At 52.8% G+C, this 19,869-nt stretch overlaps 1 protein-coding gene across 2 annotated transcripts in view; it reads right to left on the bottom strand.

The window, feature by feature from the left end:
- Nucleotides 1-3,171: 3,171 nt before the first annotated feature.
- Nucleotides 3,172-19,869, bottom strand: part of Arid3a (AT rich interactive domain 3A (BRIGHT-like)) — a 38,972-nt gene continuing 22,274 nt past the window's right edge. Inside the window, exons 4-9 of one of the 2 annotated variants that reach the window (XM_013022592.1) lie at nucleotides 14,362-14,434; nucleotides 10,526-10,709; nucleotides 9,639-9,886; nucleotides 7,792-8,088; nucleotides 5,198-5,299; nucleotides 3,172-4,051 (exon numbers count right to left, since the gene is read on the bottom strand). In XM_013022592.1, the coding sequence (XP_012878046.1) occupies nucleotides 3,843-4,051; nucleotides 5,198-5,299; nucleotides 7,792-8,088; nucleotides 9,639-9,886; nucleotides 10,526-10,709; nucleotides 14,362-14,434 (1,113 nt within the window). In that variant the 3' untranslated portion in view covers nucleotides 3,172-3,842. The remainder of the gene's footprint in view (nucleotides 4,052-5,197; nucleotides 5,300-7,791; nucleotides 8,089-9,638; nucleotides 9,887-10,525; nucleotides 10,710-14,361; nucleotides 14,435-19,869) is intronic. The other variant, XM_013022593.1, reaches the window with a different exon arrangement.

The raw sequence follows: 19,869 nt of genomic DNA, 5'->3' as shown, positions 1-19,869 counted from the left end.
GTGGGAAGCTTGCTCCACAGGGAGGCGGCTATCACTGGCTGATCTGAGCAGGAGCAAAAGGTCACGTGGATCTGGCCCAGAAGATGATGACATATCTGTCACACAGGCCTAAAGCTCCCTTCCAAAGAAGAGGAAGGCAGGGAGGCGATTTCAGGCATGAAGAATAAGCTGTGCAAAGGCCCGGCGGCAGCACCAGACCGCCGAGGAGTGATGGGATCCCCACAGTCTTACAGAGGTGTTATGGGATGTCTGAGGACAGGAGATGTGGCCCTCATCTGGTACCCTTCAACCCCGAAAATGGGGACCAGGTGTCCAGTGAGACACTGTAGGCCACAGGACCAGGAGGGGAATCACCTCAGCTATAGTTTATTGCAGACTTTGTGGACATTTGGAACTAGTGGGGTGTCCTAGATCCTGAAGGGTTCGGAGCAGTACCCCCAGCCTCCATACTCCCCGCTTGCAACCTAGCTCAGAGTCCCCTGAGATGCATGTTTTGCCAGGGGATGGGGAGAGTATTTCCCTCCTGGAATTAACAGCTAGGTGAGAACCCCCTCTCCCAGCATCATGGGGCCAAGGTACCCATATTCACTGTCCCCCCCCCAAAAATAGCTCAAGACACAGTCTGTTAAAGTCAGAAGTGTTTTGTCTGGTTTTAATATCTCATCAGCTTTACAGGGGTTACAATTGTCTTAAATATTTCTGAGCTTTAAATACAATCTGAATAATAATGTTATAAAATGTAAACTTTCAGTGTTTTTTTTTTAATTTCAAAATCGCACCTTTTTTTTTTTTTTTGGTCTTTTCAATTTTTTTTCCTTTTTTTTTTTTTCCTTTTAATACCTGAATGTTCTGGACAACTGAAGTTGTAGCAGCCTCCCTGTCTTTCCACAGGGGGACTGCAGGCCCAGCCGGAGGTAGAGAGCAGTTTATAACCTTTATTTTCTTTAAGTTTATTTTTCTTTTACCTGAGTTTGGGCGTGGTTGGCACGCCTTCTGACAAAGCCCCAGAGAAACTGAAATGTCACAGATTTGAAAATGAAACAAGGCTGTTTTCATGTTTGCCAAAAGAGGGGGGGGGGATGCAAAAGCCAAAATTGGGGGGAGGGAGGAACAAAGCCGATAGAATAAAAGGGGGGGGAATGTCACTATACAGAAAATGCACAACTCAAAAAAATAGACAAAAACAAACCTAACCCAGCCATCCCCACAGCTGGTCAGCCAGCTCCATGACAGCAGAAAGGGCCACAAGGAACATTCTGGAAACAGCCTATGCAAGGATAGCGGTCCCACCCTCCATCCCCCCTTTCCACAGCCTCTCTTTGCCCTGAGTTTGGAGTTCCCCTCTATCACCTTTCAAACTCCATGCATGGGGCCAGATGTAGGGTGCACAGGCCCGGCCTCTCCCATCATTTGCATAAAGGGGTGCTGACGACACCCCCACCCCAATATGCCCCTTTCTAGGGTAGGTGGTGGATGGGAGATGGCTGGGGTAGGAGACCCACTGGGGAGGCCTCTGGAAGAGCCCAGGGGTCACACAGACCCCCTTCATTTCCCAAGCTGCAAAGCCTTCCCCCTCAGCCATCTGTCCCACACTATGACCCACAGGCTCAGGGTCCCCAGTTAGGGGTCCAGTTCTGCCCAGGCAGGATCCCCCCCATCGATCCCTCCAAGACCACCTGGGAGATATCCAACTGCCATGAGGGGGGATGGAGATGGAGGTGACTCTTGGTCCCTCTTGGGGAGGGGGAGGGGGGAAGATGAGCTGGAGGATGGGAGAGGAGGCAGGCAGAACATGGTATTGTTTTTTGGCATCAAAAAAGACCTGAGGTAGACAGAAATGTGCAGAGGACATTCCTTCCCCCCCCCCCCAGGTGCCCCAGCCTGGCAGGTACAGGGACAGCCCGGCTGAAACCCTGGGCGGGAAGGACAGAGCCTGGCCACACAACCAAATGCAGCCAGAATTCAGACAGCTCTGAAGGGAAAGGACTGAGTCTGGGGAATCAAAAGTACCCATTTTCCAGGAATGATTGTGCTGCGAACACACCCGCCTTCCCCCCACCCCCACCTCCCTACATGGGGTAGGGCAGAAACTTCCAGAAAGAAAAGTCAAAAAGAGGCTACCATCCCCTCCCCTGGAAATGAAGGGAGGGGAGTGTATTGATCACCCTGAGATTTAGAAAGAAATAAGGGCCCCTGCCCCTTCCCTGGTAAGGGGTGTGGGGGGGAACTAAGAAAGTTGGGCTGGGGGCATGGAGGCCCCGCCCCCACCCCAGAGAAAGGGGCTCTGAGGGCTCCAAACTCCTGCAGCAGCTTCTCCTTACGCCAGCCTCCCAGGGGCCCCATTAAGACATCTTGGGGCCACCAGGGACAGCCAGGTTGACTCCCTGCCACAAGACACCAAAACCCAGTGCAGCCATCACGTGCTGCTTTGCTGGCACCAGAGGACCATGGCAGAGACACTGGCAGAAAGACCCAGCAGCTCCTGGCGGGGTCAGGGGCCTTCTGTCCCAGGCTGCTGCCACTTTTAATGACTGTCCCCTAGGCCACAGGAGCTGGCCACCCCATGCTAAAAAGGGGCAGGGAGAAGACAGAAAGAGAAAGGAGATGAGAAAGTAGGGGTGCCGGCAAGGCTGAGGCCCTAAAATCCTCACCCTGAGCTAGGCCTAGCTTCACACAATCACCCCCATATTGATAGTCCCCCAAAGCAGCCCAGCAGATCATCCCTGAGACAGGCAAGGCCCTCCCTCACACACCCTTTTCCAGAACTTTCTACGTCCAACACCCAGGTGTGCAGACAGTGCTGGCAGGCAAGACATGGAGATCGCCACAGCCCCCTGAGTGCCAAGATCCAGTGTTCCAGGCTTGCCAGCCACACAGGGACCCCCCCACACACACCCAAAATAACCCAAGCCAGTTACTGGAAAGATTAAACAGGTTATTACTGGGTTGGATTTTTTTGCCTTTTTGTTTCCTTTTCCAAGACCATATTCCCTGAAAGAACACAAATATATAGATATAGAACTATATAGATATCCTAAGTCTGAAACTTCCCCACCCCCCAGAATAAAATAAGTATTTACAAAACTAACCACCCCCTCCAAAACCTCTTAAAAAAATCCTTAGATTTTTTTTGAGTGTCACTATTTCTTTTTTTTCCTTCTTTTCTTTTCTTTTTTTTTAGAGAAAAAGAAAATTCATAGTTCCTAAAGCAACAGAAAAAAAAAAAAAGAAAAAGTTTTTTTTTTGTGACGATGGCTCAGGGGTTTCCTTCAACCCAAGGAAGGAGCTGGTGTGAATGTGTGATGAATAAAAATAAGATAAAATAAAAATAATAAAAACCCAGCCGAACTGAGAACTGCACACTACAGCAATGCATGAGGTAATAAATAGGTTGACTTGGACCCCAGGGTAAGACCCCGCCTCCCGGGGAGGGGGGGCACGCCTATCTTGTGGTGGTCCTCACAATCCATTTTTCTGAATGTCCAAAACCTTACAAATTCAAGTGTTCCTTGGTTTTCCCCTGTTTTATTAAATTTGCTTTATATTTATATTTATATATATATGTATGTATGTATATATATCTATATTTTTTCCTCTCCTTTTTTTTCCTTTCTTTTTCTTTCTTTCTTTTCTTTTTTTTTTTGGCGTTAATGTGGCACCATTGTGGATCTCTACCCTCCCCCACCCGCATTTTCGCCTTTCTGGCCCCTGCCATGGTTGGCTGCCAGGACCCCCTACCCTGTGAGGGGGGAAGAGCTTGGCACCTCCTGCAGGGGGGAGGGGAGGAGGCGTGGGCGATTCCAAGGAGCTATTGTGGGTGGGCAGCAATGCGATGTGGTAAATTAAGGCAAGGCGTTATTTGAGGTAGAGGATGTGGGGGGCGGCGCAGACAGCCCCGTGGGCCCCGCCTGGCTGCCCCCACTGTTGCTGCTGATTCCGCTGGCTCCTCCTCTGTTGCCAGTGTTGTTGTTGTTACCTGTACCCCCACTGCCACCACCTTTGCTGGCTGCTGAGGGGGGTGTGGGGGCCGGTGGCTGGGCAAAGAGCACTCCTGATAGGAGAACAGGAGAGAAACAAGTCACTGAGGGTTGGGTCCCCAAGCAGATGTCACCAGAAATAACAAGCTTCTTGACTCTTTCCAGGCAAAGACAATCCCCCTCAAAAAAAAAAAAAAAATCCATCCCTAGATCCACCAGACAGGAATGGCTCTGACCCCCTGGGACTGTCCACCAAGCAAACCAGGCTGTACTGCGTCAGGAGCGCCTCCCAGTGGCTACTGTGAGTCAGGGCCTAATTCCACTATGAAGGAAACTAGGTGGGGTGCAGTGGCTCCAGCCTGTAATCTCAGCTACCTGGAAGGCACAGATCTGGCTTAAGGCTCAAGCATACAAGTTCATGAGACTCCTCTCAAGCAACAAACCAGGTGTGGTGTTCATGCCTGTCATCCTAGTCATGGGAGAAGTGTACTTAGGAGCATCACGGTCAGAGGCTGCCCTTAAGCAAGCATGTGAGAAAATATCTACAGAATAACTAAAGCAAGTCAGGCACTGGGTGGCTCATGTCTGTAATATTAACTACTCTGGAGGCTGGGATGTGAGGATCGAAGTTTGAAGCCAGCATGGACAGGAAAGTCTGTGAGACTCTTATCTCCACTAAACTACCAAAAATAACTGGAAGCGGAGCTATGGATGGGTCCAAGTGGTAGAGCATGAGCAAAAGAAGCTTAGGGACAGCGCCCAGGTCCTGAGTTCAAGCCCCAGGACTGGCACAAAAAGAAGAAGCCAGGCGCCAGAGGCTCACACCTATAATCCTAGCTACTCAGGAGGCTGAGATCTGAAGATCACAGTTCAAAGCCAGCCCTGGAACAAAAGTCCATGAGACTCTTATCTCCAATAAACCACTCAGAAAAACGGGAAGTGGAGCTGTGGCTCTAGTGGTAGAGCCCTAGCCTTGAGTTGAAGAGCTAAGGGACAGCGCCCAGGCCCAGAGTTCAAGCCCCATGACCAACAACAACAACAAAAAAAAAGAAGAAAAAGAAAGAAAACCACTTGCGAAAGGAGAAAGAATACACAATAGAGATGACTGTGCTCCTGCTCCTTTTAGTGCCAGTGGCTCCCCTCTCCCTGAGCCCCATGCCTGGGCTCCAGCAGGCAAGAGCTGGGTCCATCCCACGGGCAGCCTGGCCTCCGGTCCCTACCTGTGTACATGATACCATTGATTTCCACCGACATGCTAATACTGTTGCTGCCGTTGGTGCTGGTCAGGCTCATGGCAGAGTCCTGGCGGTTCTCAGAGGCTGCTGGGAGAGAAGGGAACAAGAACAGGGCCATTTAAGAGGACAAATGTTTTGTGGCAACTTCCTCCTTTGGGTGTCTCAGTCACTTGGCTTTGTTTAGTTTGAGAGATTTGCCTCCTCTCTCCCCACCAGATTCTGGGTTCCACGTCCAGCACTGCTAATAAATCAGGACTTATTTAGCCCCATGCCAACTGGCTTACATCTTGTAATTGTAGCTACTCAGGAGGCTGAGAATCTGGAAGATTCTCTTGGTTTGAGGTCAGCTTGTGCAGAAAAGTCCCTAATAATAACCAGTCAAAAGCAGAATGGGAGGCCTGACTAAAGTGGTAGAGTACCAGATTAACCAACTCTTTAAAGCGAAGTCCTGGGGGCTGGGAAGGTGGCTCAGTGGTAGAGTGCTTGCCTTGCATGCATGAGGCCCTGGGTTTGATTCCTCAGCACCACATAAGCAAAAAGAAAAAAACCGGAAGTGGCGCTGTGGCTCAAGTGGTAAAGCGCTAGCCTTGAGCTGAAGAGCTGAGGGACAGCGCCCAGGCCCAGAGTCCAGGCCCCACAACGGGACCCCCCCCCCAAAAAAAAAAGCACAAAGTCCTAAGTTCAAGCTCCATGGAAACAAAAAATGACATTTCCTTTCACCTGAAGGAATTCTATCTGTGGGTTCTACATCTTTGAATTCAACCAACTGGGGATTGAAAATATTCAGAAAGACAATTATATCTGGGGCTGGTAGCATGGCTCACATAGAAGAACATCTGCCGGCTGGGTGCTGGTGGCTTATACCTGTAATCTAAGCTACTTATCAGGCTGAGATCTAGGGACTGAGGTTCAGAGCCAGCCAAGGCAGGAAAGTCTGTGAGACTCAGTTCCAATTAACTGCCAGGAAACCGGAAGCAGTGCTGTGGCTCAAAGTGGTAGAGCACTAGCCTTGGGCAAAGCGCTTGGGCAAAAGAGCTCATGGACAGTGCCCAGGTCCTGAGCTCAAGCGCCATGACCAAAAAAGAAAAAAAAAAAGAGCATCTGCCTGGCATATCCAGGGCACTGGACTCCAACCTTAGTATTAAAAACAACAACAACAACAAACCAAGTAGCTTCTGAAGAGAACATGTTATTAATCCCTACACAATACAGTGTAACAACTCTGTGCACACAGCCAACATTGTATCAAGTTCAATGAGCCAGCTAAATAAATATGTGGTACTCAGGTCTTATGCAAATACAACCTGATGCTGGTACTGGGCTTGAACCTAGCTCTTATACTTAGCTTTATCCACACAAAGCTGGCACACTTCGAGCCACACTTCCACTTCCAACTTTTTGCTGGTTAATTAGAGATCAGAATCCCAAGAACACCCCCGCCCTGGCTGGCTTCAAAAGTGCACTCTTCAGGCCAGGCGCCGGTGGCTTACACCTGTAATCCTAGCTACTCAGGAGGCTGAGATCTGAGGATCATGGCTCAAAGCCAGCCCCGGCAGGAAAGTCTGTGAGACTTTTTTTTGTTGTTGGTCGTGGGGCTTGAACTCTGGGCCTGGGCGCTATCCCTCAGCTCTTCAGCTCAAGGCAAGCACTCTACCATTTGAGCTGTACAGCGCCACTTCCAGTTTTCTGGTGGTTTATTGGAGATAGGAGTCTCACAGTCTTTCCTGCCCAGGCTAACTTTGAACCGTGATCCTCAGATCTCAGCCTCCTGAGTAGCTAGGATTACAGGCATGAGCCACCAGCGCCCTGCTTTCTGTGAGACTCTTATCTGCAAAAAACCACTAGAAAACCAGAAGTGGCGCTGTGGCTCAAGTGGTAGAGCACTTGCCTTGAGCTGAAGAGCTGAGGGACAGTGCCCAGGCCGAGTTCAAGCCCCATGACAAAAAAAATAAAAAAAGATCTCAGCTTTCTGAGTAGCTAGGATTATAGGCAGGAGCCACCAATGTCCAGCTAATCCTTCACATTTTTGAGACAGGGTCTCCTTATGTAGCTCAGGCTGCTGGAAACTCAATTTTCCTGCACCAGCCTCCTGAGTGCTGACATTAAGGCATGCCCTACCATAACGATGCCAATCACCTGATATTAAATTCCAATAACTTGTAGATCCCCAGTGGGATGGAACTGAACGGTTTTGGGTTGTTTTTTGCCAATCATGGAGCTTGAACTCAGGGCCTGGCCACTGTCCCTGAGCTTCTTTTGCTCAAGGCTAGCACTCTACCATTTGAGCTACAGCACCACTTCCAGCTTTTTCTGTGTATGTGGTACTGAGGAATTGAACCCAGAGTTTTTTCATGCATGCTAGGCGAGCACTCTACCACTAAGTCACGTTCCCAGCCTGAACAGCTCTTTATGTGAATTTACTAGCCCTACCTGTTGCTGTTCCTCCCCTGTATCTTTTCTTTTTTCTTCCTAGTTTGCCCTTTTTTTGGGGTCTTATTGATTTGGTTTTAGGATGGCTCTCAAGCTCTTATTTTGTCTTCTACAAAGGAGACACAGAGGGCCTGGGCAGTGAGTGGTACCTTGGCTGTTGATACGGATGCTCATGGGCAGCTGGGCTGTCATGGCCAGGAAGTTCTGCTGTAAGGCTCGCTGCATGAGCCGCTGGTGTTCATCTGCCACCAGGGCCATCTTCTTTTCAGGAGGCTCCCCAGACTCCAGTTTCTCCCGAAGTTGCTCGAGGGCGGCGGCCTGGGCTGCCACGGCTGCTTGGGCTGCTGCTGCTTGCACAGCAGCTGCTTGAGCTGCCACCACGGGGTGGCCTGCCAGGGACACAGGCAAGCGGCCCGGGACTGTGATAGGAAGGGCTGAATCCTCCTCTAGATAGAAGAAAAGCAGGCGGTTGGAGAGGCCGAGAGGGCCTGGCCCCCACTTCTACCCAAGGCATGAGGGGGACAGACCGCTCTTCTGCGGAGGAAGTGGATGGGTGGATGAGGAGGAAGTCAGGCTGTCTGAGCCAGAGCTGGTGCTCACACCTATCATCCCAGCTACTCAGGAGGCTGAGAGCTGAGGATCACAGTTTGAAGCCAACCCCGGGCCAAAAAGTCCATGAAGACCCTTGACTCCAATGAACTACCAGAAAAGCCAGAAGTGGAGCTATGGCTCGAGTGGTAGAGCATCAGCTTTGAGCACAAGAGCTCAGGGACAGCACCCAGGCCCTGAGTTCAAGCCCCAGGACCAGCAAAATAAATAAAGAAATCAATAAAGACTCCCTTCTTCTTGGGCTAAAAAAAAAAACAACCCCATGATTCAGATGTCCTACTCTGACCCCTGCTCTCTTTTTCTCCCTGACTATTTCCGCCCGCAGTCATGTATAACATTGCTTCTACTTGCTGGGCTCTTTGCTATAGGCTTCTGCAGACTCCATGCCCATGCCTGCAAGCTTTTGAGTCTGGAAATCTGCTTTTGACTCGAAGGAGCCCCCTGCAGTCATGGATTTGCCTTCCATCTTTGTAGATCTATCTCTCTTGACACTGTGGCCAGTGGATCTCATCAGCACCTATCTTGTCCATCATTGTCTTCTCCCCTCCCCAGTGTGAGGCTTTGACATGGCTGATGCTTAACTACCATTACAGTAGCATCTGCTGTTGCTGTTTCTAGGTTAGAAAGGACTCAGAGGCTGAGTAGGAGAAAGCCTGCCATCAACTGCTAACGTCTGTCACGGATGGGGAGTTTACCAGCACACACTGGGGTATGTTTTACACCAAAGACCCTACAAACTCCACAAATATCCAGTAACCAGCTCAGAAAAAGGGCAGTGACTTTCCCCAGGGGTGCCTAGCAATCGATTTACATGGTTTAAGGTTCAAAATGATAAATACTAGGACAATTTCCACAAGTCTGCCTGAGCCAGTGTGTTGAGGATTTCAAAGCTCAGAGGGAAAGAACACAGTGATCAACTAAGAACATCTGTCATGCTCCAGAGATGGGGGCTACAATTGATGAGTATCCAGATTAGGAAAGGATACACAGTACTGTCAATTCAGCACCTAATTAGCGATGTCTGCCATGGCACTTGATATAAAATGTCTGCCTTGGCACTGAACTGGGAAATAAACACTGATTGATGATTGTCTACCAGGTGCAGACATGGGATTGGAGAGGTGGTAACTGATTGGTAATGCCTGGACAGGTACATTAGTGATCAGCTGGAAATGACTGATTGGTAATGTCTGGATGGGTACAGTAGTGGTTAGCTGGAAATGACTGATTGGTAATGTCTGCATGGGTACAGTAGTGGTCAGTTGGAAATGATTGGTAATATCTGCTGGAAACCCTCTTTCCTGCTCACTTTGGGTTTATGGTTATGAGATTTATCCAGACCCAAGGTGGTCTGGCATCCAGTCCCAGGCCCCTAATAGCCCCTCACCTTTCTTGATCTTGGGGGCTGGGGTGATGGAGCTGCCATTGGTGCTGGCAGCCAGACCTAGGGAGGGCACAGGAATCTTGGGTGAGGACAGCATGCTATGGGCCCCACCGGGCGAATAGGCGAAGAGTGAGCCTCCAAAGCTCTGGCGCCGACCCTCCCTTCGGTTGCTGTCGATGGCGGCCTGTAGCTCGTTGGGGCTACTCAGGCCCCGCCTCTCACACTCATAGGGGTATAGATACTTCATATACCTGCAGAGAGAGGAGAGGGGTGGTGACTAGGCTGACCAAGGCTCCCATGGCCTTCCACCAAGCCCTGTGGTGTGGCACCATCCCGTCTCCCTGGGGCTTCTGTGCCTCTCTGCCTAACCATGAAGGGAGTGGGTAGCCAGCCCAGGAGGGAAGGCTGTCTGCTAATCCAAGAAGGGAGGTGGGGGGTGGGCACCGGTGGCTCACGCCCATCATCCTAGCTACCCAGAAGGCTGAGATCTGAGGATCATAGTTCAAAGCCAGCCCGGGCAGGAAAGTCCATGAGAGACTTCAATTAACCACCAGAAAACAGGAAGTGGTGCTGTGGCTCACTCAAGTGGTAGAGCACTTGCCTAGAGCTGAAGAGCTGAGGGACAGCGCCCAGGCCCAGAGTTCAAGCCCCACAACTGACAATAACCAAAAAGAAAAGAAAAAAGAAGGGAGGTGGTGGGCTAGCTCAGAAAGGGAGGCAGAAGGCTAGTCCAGAGAGGGTGGCAGGCTAGCCCAGGCAGGGAGGTGGTGACTCTCAAGGCCTTCCCCATGACCCACAGAACCCGAGTTCATAGTCTTTCCCCGGGGTTCCGAGTCTTCTGGTCACCCTCCCACTCCTGCCCATGCTGCCCCCGTCCGCCCCCCGCTCACTGCGTGCGCAGGGTGAAGGCAGCGCTGGTGATGGAGGTAGGGAGGTTGAGGCCTTTGGTGATCTCCCGCCACAGCTTCTTGTTGATAACTTCCACAAGGCCGCCCTTCTCTGTCACCAGCACATACAACATGAACAGGTCCAGCACCTGCTTGGCCATGATGGGGATCCGGTTGACGGGCGTGCCTGTGGGGAGGGGACGTGAGTGAGGCCAGCTGTTGCCGTGGGCGTTGCCGGGTCTGGTGAGCGCAGGCAGGGGCCTCTGGTGCACAGCTGGCCTGCGCTCTTGTACCCTGTTGGGGATATCCTGGGCCCTGCAGCGTGTCTGTTCCACGGAGGGGACCCTCAGTTGTGACAGCCGTACGTGCCCAGGTATATGGCCCAGCATCTCCGGGATGGGTGCCTCCTACAAAGCGCCCTACAGAGGTCGCTGCACTCCGGTCTACAGGAGCCTATGCGGACAATACAAGCTTCAAGGGAGGGGAGGGGGCAAGATGAGGAGGGGACAGCATGGCCATTTGGGGACATGCAGGGGACCCACAGGCCTTTGTTACTGCCCCCCTCCCCGTGTCTCTAACCACAACAGCTGCCAAAACAACACAGCCTTCAATCCCCAGGGCCCCTCCCTCCACATCCCTGTCCCCCAGGAGCTGTGCAAGCTCAGTGGGGGCAGGGAGGGTTGAGCTAACTTGGCTTTCAGTTTAAAGAACAGAGAATGGTGGGCCAGGCCTGGGAGGGAGGTGGTGGGCCTACCACCAAGTCAATGTCTGCTCTGCCCTGCCTTCAACTTCACTACCGCATGCTCGCTACTCAGCCTCCTGAGTAGCTAGGGTTACAGGTGGGAGCCACCATCCCCTGACCGTAGTGTTGTTAATGAGTGATGTATGCCAGGCGAGGTGCGGGGGACTCTGCATAGAACTCTGCAGTAGAGACCATAGTCAGTAAACAGATGGCTTCCTGAGCCCAGAATTTCAGACATGGAGGATGTTTGGGCCAGGCTTCTCCTGTCCTTAGGCCCAGGCTGTGCCCACCTCTGTTGAGTATGAGGGAAAGACAGAAGAAGCATGTACAAAGGCCCTAGGAAGTCTCAGTGAGCAGAAAGGCTGGGGGTGGGTGGGTGGCTCAGTGGTAGAGCGCTTGCCTAGCATGCATGAAGCCCTGGGTTCCATTCCTTAGTACCAGATAAATAGTTAAAGCCAGAAGTGATGTTGTGACTCAAGTGGTAAAGCAATAATAGCCTTAAGCAAAAGAAGCTCAGGGATGGTGCCCAGGCCCTTGAGTTCGAGCCCCAGGACTGACAACTTGTGAGTGGGTGATGGGAGGGAAAAACTGGGAGAGAGTGAGAGAGAGGTGACATTGTCCAGAAAGAAGTGTACTCTTCACCTGACTTACATAATCGTAACCCCTCTGTTTATCACCTTTATAGTAACAATTAAAAAAATAAAAGCCAGGCGCCGGTGGCTCCTGCCTATAACCCTAGCTACTCAGGAGGCTGAGATCTGAGGATCGTGGTTCAAAGCCAGCCTGGGCAGGAAAGTCCATGAGACTCTTATCTCCAAATAAAACCAGCAGAAAACCAGAAGTGGTGTTGTGGCTCAAGTGGTAGAGTGTGTGCCTTATGCTGAAGAGCTGAGGGACAGCGCCTAGGCTCAGAGATCAAGCCCCATAACCGCCCCCGCCCCCCACTCCCCTGCCAAAAAAAATTACCGTCTGGCTTCATGAGGCCTTGGGGCCTCAGTTTCCTGCCTTGAAAAGTAGGCTGGCAACTGCCATGCCCCCTCCCCCACAAATAGTCTAGGGGTTTAGGTGTAAGTCTCACCCTATGGTGGGTATTTCTGGGACCTCCTCCCAGCTCAACCAAGTGAAATAAAAAGGACATGTAGGAAAGAGAATAAGGGTGGGGAGCTGGACAAATTCTCAGCCCCAAAGAACACCTAAGGGGGAAAGAGTCTAGAAAGATAGCAGAGATTTTGAAGTGGGATTCTGAGGGAAGCACAGGAGTTTGTTAGTAGTGATGGACACAGATCCTGGTGACTCTGTGTGAAAAGAGGTTCAACTGAAGCATCTGGATCCCTGGCCTTGTTGACCACATGCACAGGAAACTCAGTTTTGGAACACCAGACTGGGCCACTGAGAGCAGAGCAATATGGTTCCCTCCAGGCCCCAGCTGAGGGGTCAGAGGGGCTCACATGCAGGTGTGGACCGATGATAAAAGAGACCAGGGTGATCTCTCTGGCCACACAAGGGGCAGCAGGCCTGGTCTGAGTTGGGGCCTGAGGATAAGATAGAGGGGCCTCCACCCAGGGACTGGACCTAGATGCCCCACCCCGGCACAGGAGGGGTTAACTAAGAGGCCACTGAGCTGGGCAGGGGGGTCTGGAGGCCACAGCCCCCCCCCTTTCTCCTTTCCCTTCCGGCCTGGCCTGGCGGCTGTGTTTACACAAGGCCAGTACAAGCCCAGGGAGAGGCAGGGGCGGGCACACAGCGGGCTGGGGCAGCCCCTGCGAGGGCCCCCAGCTACAAGCTGCTGGACCACAGGCTCCCCTGGGACTGGACTCTGTCCTCTCCACCCCTTCCTGCTCCAGGGGCCCCCAGGCCACAGCCCCGCCTTGGGCCTCAGTTTCCTGCCCTAAAAAGCAGACTGGTAACTACCCCAGTCCAGGGGTTGCCCTAAGCAGGGGAGAGAGGGCACCCTGGGATCCTCACACAATGGGCCAGGTCCTGGAAGCAAATGTTGGGAACACTGCTTATGGCCCTTCACACACACACACGCACACACACACACACACACGCACGCACACACACACACACACACGCACGCACACGCACACGCACGCACCCCTCCCAAGCTTAGTTTACTCTCATCATGAGGGACTGGGTGCCTGTCCTAGGCTTCAATTTCTCCACCACGACACACCTGTCTAGACTTGTCCTTGGCTGGTGTGCGCTGAGGGGTCACCCCATGGTTTCTCGCCTCTCGGGTGGCGGTGCCACCCCTGGAGGGACAAAGTGGGTCGAGAGGCAAGGTGGCTCAGCCGGTACGGTATGCTCAGTAAATGTGCAACACACCAGCAACCTTGCACTAGTGTGTGTCTGGGATCTCACTGGACCTTGAACTTGGGGGCACTAGTACACAGCAGGAACGAGCTGTAGCCTCTGTGCTGCCGATGGAGAAACTGAGGCTCATTAGAGGGAGTGGGGGCTAGGCCGGGCCTGGAATCTCAAACTGAATTAGCACCTGCAGGACCAACAAGCACAGGGCCTTGTAAGGTCCACCAGGTATTGGAACCCACTCCCCCAAAAAGGCTGGCCCTGTCCCTCACCTGCAGGCCACAGCTTTGGGGGGGCAGTACTGGAAGCAGGGACCCCCCCTTCTTACCCTGTAGGTATCTCAAAGTAGAGAGCCTAAGCTGGGTGCTGGTGGCTCATGCCTGGCATCCTAGCTACTTAGAAGGCTGTGATCTGAGGATCATGGTTTAAAGCCAGCCTGGGCAGGAAAGTTTGTGAGACTCTTATCTCCAAAGAACCACCAGAAAGCTGGGACTGGAACTGTGGCTCAACAGCACCCAGATCCTCTGTTCAAACCCAGGACTGGCAAAAAGAAAAAAGAAAAAGAAAGGGAGCCTTGAATTCTGGGATGGCTCTCCCTATCAGACTCCACATTAGGACCCTGCCTCCTCCATCAGACTGTCATCAGTATCTCACCTCCTCCATTAGACCCTATGGCAGGACCTCACCCTGACTCCACTATCAGACCTCATGGCAAGACCTTTGCTTCCCCCATCTGACTCCACATCCAGACCCTACTGCGGGCACACTTGGCAGACAGGAGACTCACCTCGCTTCTGCATGAAGCTGAACAAATCATCCAGAAACTCCTTCCTCTTGGGGTCCCCATCAAGTTCATAGAGCTGTGGAGAGAGGGGAAGGGGTCAGCGGAGGACAGGAGCCATGTCCCCATGACATGGGGTGACCAAGGGACTCCCTGATTTTCCCTGAGCTGTCGCAAAGCAGCCCATGAGGCTGATGATCGAGGGGTGTAAGTGGGAGCATCTGGGGTTGGGGAAGGACAGACAAAGCCCACAAATTCAAAGGGGAGGCGATGCAAATAACAAGAATCGATCCCCGCCTGGAGGCTGAAACTCAGTTCTGCAGCGGGGAGAGGGGGCAGACCACAGCGGCCCCCACCCCAAGCTAAGAGAGGTCCTTTCTGACTCTGCCAGAGCTTGGGGTCCCAGAGCCTCTGGGGGCTTGCGGCTGTCACCCCAATCCGCGTGCTGACACGTTCCCATCTCCATCACTACTAATTCTATCTGAAAGATCCTAATTCCAACCAGTTCCTTGGGCTTCTATCCTGTTTTTTGTTTGTTTGTTTGTTTTTGGTGCTGATCCTGGGACTTGAACTTAGGACCTGGGCGCTGTCCCTGAGCTTTTTTGCTTAAGGTTGGCACGCTACAGCACTGTAAGCCTCAGTTCCACTTCTGTGTTTTTGCTGGTTCATTGGAGACGAATCTCATGGACTTCTCTGCCCTGGCTGGCTTTGAACCATGACCCACAGATCTCAGCCTCCTTAGTAGCCAGGATTACAGGCATGAGCCACTGACTAGCACCCGGCTCCATGCAATCCTTAATGAGTGTGTGAGACTATTCAGCCTACCCTGACAGCAACAACCACCAGGCTCACACAGAGACAGATGCAGACCAGGGATGAGAAACACACAGCACTTTTGCTCCTAAGAGACAGATGAGGAAACTGAGGCAGGGCAAGTATGAAGCCAGAGCTGGGAATGTGGTGAACCTTTATCCCTGAGCTCCAACTGGTTCTGGTCCTAGCAGCTGAGTTCCTGGGGTCTCATCACTGCCTAGAAAGTGAGCCTTCAAAGCTGGGCACCAGTGGCTCACCCCTGTTATCCTAGCTATTCAGGAGGCTGAGCTCTGAGGATCATAGTTCAAAGCCAGCCTGGGTAGGAAAGTCCTTGAGACTCTTTATCTCCAATAAACTACCAGAAAATGGGAAGCGGCGCTGTGGCTCAAAGTTGTAGAGCCCCAAGTTCAAGCCCTATGACTGACAAGAATTAAAAAAGAAAGTGAGCCTTCAGTATGGCAAGGCTGTGGCCAGGGGGAGGCGTGGGAGGGGGCTGGGGGCCGGGCTTTTGGGATCAGCAGCACACACACACACACAGGTTCTGGAAGATGAGCAGGGGCTGGTGAGCTCAAGGGGAAGCGGGCAGAGGTAATTAGAAAGTGAAGATCAGGGAGGGGGCCAATTTACTGAGGAAGGGCAGAGCTAAAATACCAGGCTTCAAATTAAGCTCTTAGGAAAGCAGGCCTGCCCACTGTGGGGGGTCTTGAAACCACCAATTAGGGCCTCAGCTAGGATAATCAGTCATTAGTCCTGTCCCAAGTGCAGGGGCCCCAGGGCCTGAGCTCAGTACTGACTACTGGGACATTTCCTTGCCACCCTTTTGCTAATCTGCCCCTTGTCGGGCCTCAGTTTCCCCATCTGTGTAATGGAGACAAAAAGAGGAATGGGGTGGGGCGGAGGGGGGAGAGTGGACTTTCCAGAAAGAGAGGGCAAGAGGAGTCCAGGCCTTCTATCCTGGGTGGTGGAGTCTGTGCAGAGGCCAGCTGCTCGGGCCTTTGTCTGTTCCCCACCCCCGGCCAGCACCAGACTGGCCTGCCCGCATTCCTGTGCTGATTTATGGTGGCCTGAGAGGCCCATCCCCCTTGAGCTGCCTGAGGGGTGGGGCCTGCAGGTAGACCCAGCTGGCCATGCAGGACCTGCCTCTGGGCGTGCACACACTGTACACATGCATGCGCGTGCACACACACACACACACACACACACACACACACATGGTGGCCTGATGTGTCCACCCCAGCCGGCTCCCTCCACTGCGCTAGCCCGGGGCTTTCCTCCGCTTTTCATCCTTAGAGCCTGTGGCTTCATGCTGGTGTCTGTGATTGTTTCACACTGGGCCCGGCATACAGCAGTTACTTAATAAATGTTCCTCAAACCGACCCCGACACTCGCTCTCTCAGCTGCTGCAGGAAGGGCAGAGAGGGAAGTGACATTAGATAGAACTGTGGGGGACAGGCCCAAAGCCACCGCTGCCTGGGCCAATCAAGGTCCCATCATGGAGCCGGATGCTGGTGGCTGACTCCTATAATCCTAGCTACTCAGGAGGCTGAGATCTGAAGATCATGGTTCAAAGCCAGCTTGGGCAGGAAAGTCCAGGAGACTCTTATCTCCAATTAATCACAGAAAAAGCCGGAAGTGGAGCTGTGGCTCAAGTAGTAAGAGTGCTAGCCTTGAGCAAAAAAGCCAAATGATTGAGCATGACGCTCTGAGTCCTAGTCTCTGTACGGGTGCGGTGTGCGTGCACACACATGATCTTGTCAGGCAGAAGCCTGACTGTTTTGGGGAGAAGGGTCTTTTGGGGATGTCTTCAGGTAAAATGGGAGTGGGGTGGAACTGCATCCGCAAGCTCGGGAGGATGCAGAGACAAATGTAAATGTGGTTATAGAGGGAGGAACTGGGGTGGTGGCCCCAAGCCCAGGATACTCCAAGCCCCAGGTGCTAACTGAGGCAGGACAGGCCCTTCCCAGCCCAGATGGACATCCACCTCCAGGCCCAAGGCCTGGACGCCCCAGGCCGTTCCCAGGCCCATAGCCCACTGAGATCTCCTGGGTGGGTCCCTTCTTGCTCAGTTTCCCCATCTCTCCCCCAGAATGTAAAGGATAGAGATACAACAGCTTTACTCTGAACACCTAGAACCATATGGCCTCCAGTAGGGAAACTGAGGCTGGGGCAGAAATAGCTGGATCAATTTAGTTACCCAGGAAAGATGAACGGAGCCATTAAACCCCAAGCCAAATGGTGGATGAGGGGCCAGTGGCAGGGCATCGATGGACCCCTGTGGATCTGGGCCATTGACTCCAGGCCATAAAGAAGGGGAGACTCGTGGGGGGCCCCCAGCTGCTGGTGGAAGAGGCAGCTTTAATGTAGAAAGCTGACAACAAAGCTGGGTAGTAAAGGCTGCCCAGCTTTATGGGGCTCTGGGCCCCAGATCCGCTCCCCTGCAGGGTGTATCCCGCCCTGGACAGCTGGCCAGGGCCTCATATGACAGTGTCCAGGCCGCCCTAATCTTGTGGGGGAAAAGCAAAGGTGATATTTGTGGGCTATGTCCTAAGTCAAGCCCAGGCCTGGTACTGCCTTGGTTCTCAGACCAAGGGGGAACCCAAGTCTTTCAAAACATGGGTAATTGGTGGCTCATCTGCCCTACAGTCTCAAACCCTGCCAGGCACTGGTGGCTCATGCCTGCAATCCTAGCTTCTCAGGAGGCTGAGATCTGAGGCTCACGGTTTAAAGCCAGCCCAGGCAGAAAAATCTGAGGCCCAACTAGCCGGCAAAGGAGTTATAAGTGGAGGTACGGCTCAAGTGATAGAGCATCCATCGAGCAAAAGAAAAAAAGCCAAGTGTGAGAGAGAGCTCAAGCCCCAGTACTGGTGCACTTGCACACATATGCACTTGTGCGTGCGCGTGCACACACATACACACACACACACACACACACACACACACACACACTCCCTGTCAGGGGACTAGGCAGAGGGCAGGACACGCTTCCCAGGATAGAGGTTGTCAGTCTGTGGACATCAAAATTGAGCCGCCTTCCCAGAGCCATCCATTTTATAGATGGGGAAACTGAGGCACAGATAGGGTGAGGCCAAGTGGACCCTCCCTCTCCTTTTGCTGAACCACAGGGACCTGGGAGCAAAGGGGCCATTCCAGTTGGTGGAGAATGACCCACCCCCCGCCCCCCCGCCCTACAGCCTTCCCTGGCTCCCACCAGTCCACCCCCTCCCATCTGCTCTAACCTAGTGGAGCTGCTTTTTGAGCAAAACACACACCCCAGGGCCTTTACACTGGCTGTAGCCTCTGCCCTAAATGCAATTCTGATTCTCTGCAGGGCTTGCTCGTCTCCCTCTCAACCCTCCATGCTTTTTTCCCCCTTTCCTGCCTAGCATTCTGCACCAATGAGAGTCACCTGGTCCCCAGCCTCTCCCCTCCCCCCTTTGCTCAGGCCACTCCTGGGGGTGAGGGTGTGGGGAGACAATAGGGGGACAGAGAACAGTGCCAGCCCATTACATAAAGCAGAACCCAGAGCTCAGGTGTGGCCAGGGCTAGGTGTGGCCTTGGGTAGAGGAGGAAAAAGTGAGGACCACTCCCCCCCCACACACCCCAGCCCTGAAGGACAAACAGTTCCTGGGTTGGGGTTTTATTTGGGGGGGGGCAGTTATGTGGTTGATCTGGCTGATCAATGTCCCCAGGGCCATTTGGGAGTGGGCAGGGCATCATCAGCTGGGTCTGGGGGGTGGGGGAAGTCTTGGGAACTCAATCATGGCTTAGAAAATGCCTTAGAGCTTTCAAGAAAATCCACAAAACCAACTAGGACCAGGGTGGGGACTGAAGAGAGAAGGAGGGGAGAGGAGGGGAAGGGAAAGGAGATAGGACGGGAAAGAAAGGGAGGGGAGGGGAGAGGCAGCTCTTCCCTAGGCCAGGCTGGACCCCAGACCAGCTGCCCAGGGTCACATGACTGCTGTGTTTGGCCCCAGCTGGGCCCCACCTGGGCAGCAGCCTCAGTGGTGTCTGTAGATTAGGGGCCCAGGCTATAAAGAAACGGCCTTCCGCCCACAGGGCCCCCTGGCAGGACCTTTGCTCCCCCAGGGAGGGTCTGTCCTGGTCCCCTGCAGTCTCCCCATGACTCCAAAGTCCACAGGGCCCCACCTGAAGAGGAGGTACCCAGTCGTTGGGGAGGGTGGACCCCAAGAATGAGGACCTTCCAGTTGGGCACGGCCCTAACAGTCTGCAAGAGATCAGGAAGACAAGGAAAAAAAAAATCAGGTAACCCCTAAGAATGAGGGCCGGGCCCAGGACTCACTCCTATAATCCTAGCTACTCAGGAGACCAAGATCTGAGGTTCATGTTCGAAGCCAGCCAAGCAGGAAAGTCTATGAGACTCTAATCTCTAATTAAGCACCAAAAAGCTGGAAGTGGAGCTGTGGCGCAAGTGGTAGAACACCAGCCTTAAACAAAAAAATTAAGGGACAGGCCAACCACTGTAATCCACTGTAATCACCCCTATAATCCTAGCTTTTCGGGAGGTTGAGATCTGAGGATCACAGTTTGAAGCCATCCTGGGCAGAAAAGTCTCCATGAGACTCTTATCTCCAATTAACCACTCAAAAACCAGAAGCGGGGCTGGGAAGGTGGCTCAGTGGTAGAGCACTTGCCTTGTATGCTCAAGGCCCTCAGCACCACATAAGCAAAAAGAAAAAAGCC

This window comes from Dipodomys ordii, unplaced genomic scaffold (assembly GCF_000151885.1).
Source record: "Dipodomys ordii isolate 6190 unplaced genomic scaffold, Dord_2.0 Scaffold64, whole genome shotgun sequence".
Taxonomy (NCBI): domain Eukaryota; kingdom Metazoa; phylum Chordata; class Mammalia; order Rodentia; family Heteromyidae; genus Dipodomys; species Dipodomys ordii.
The sequence above is the reverse complement of the archived record's forward strand: the minus strand, read 5'-3'. Positions and strand labels throughout refer to the sequence as shown.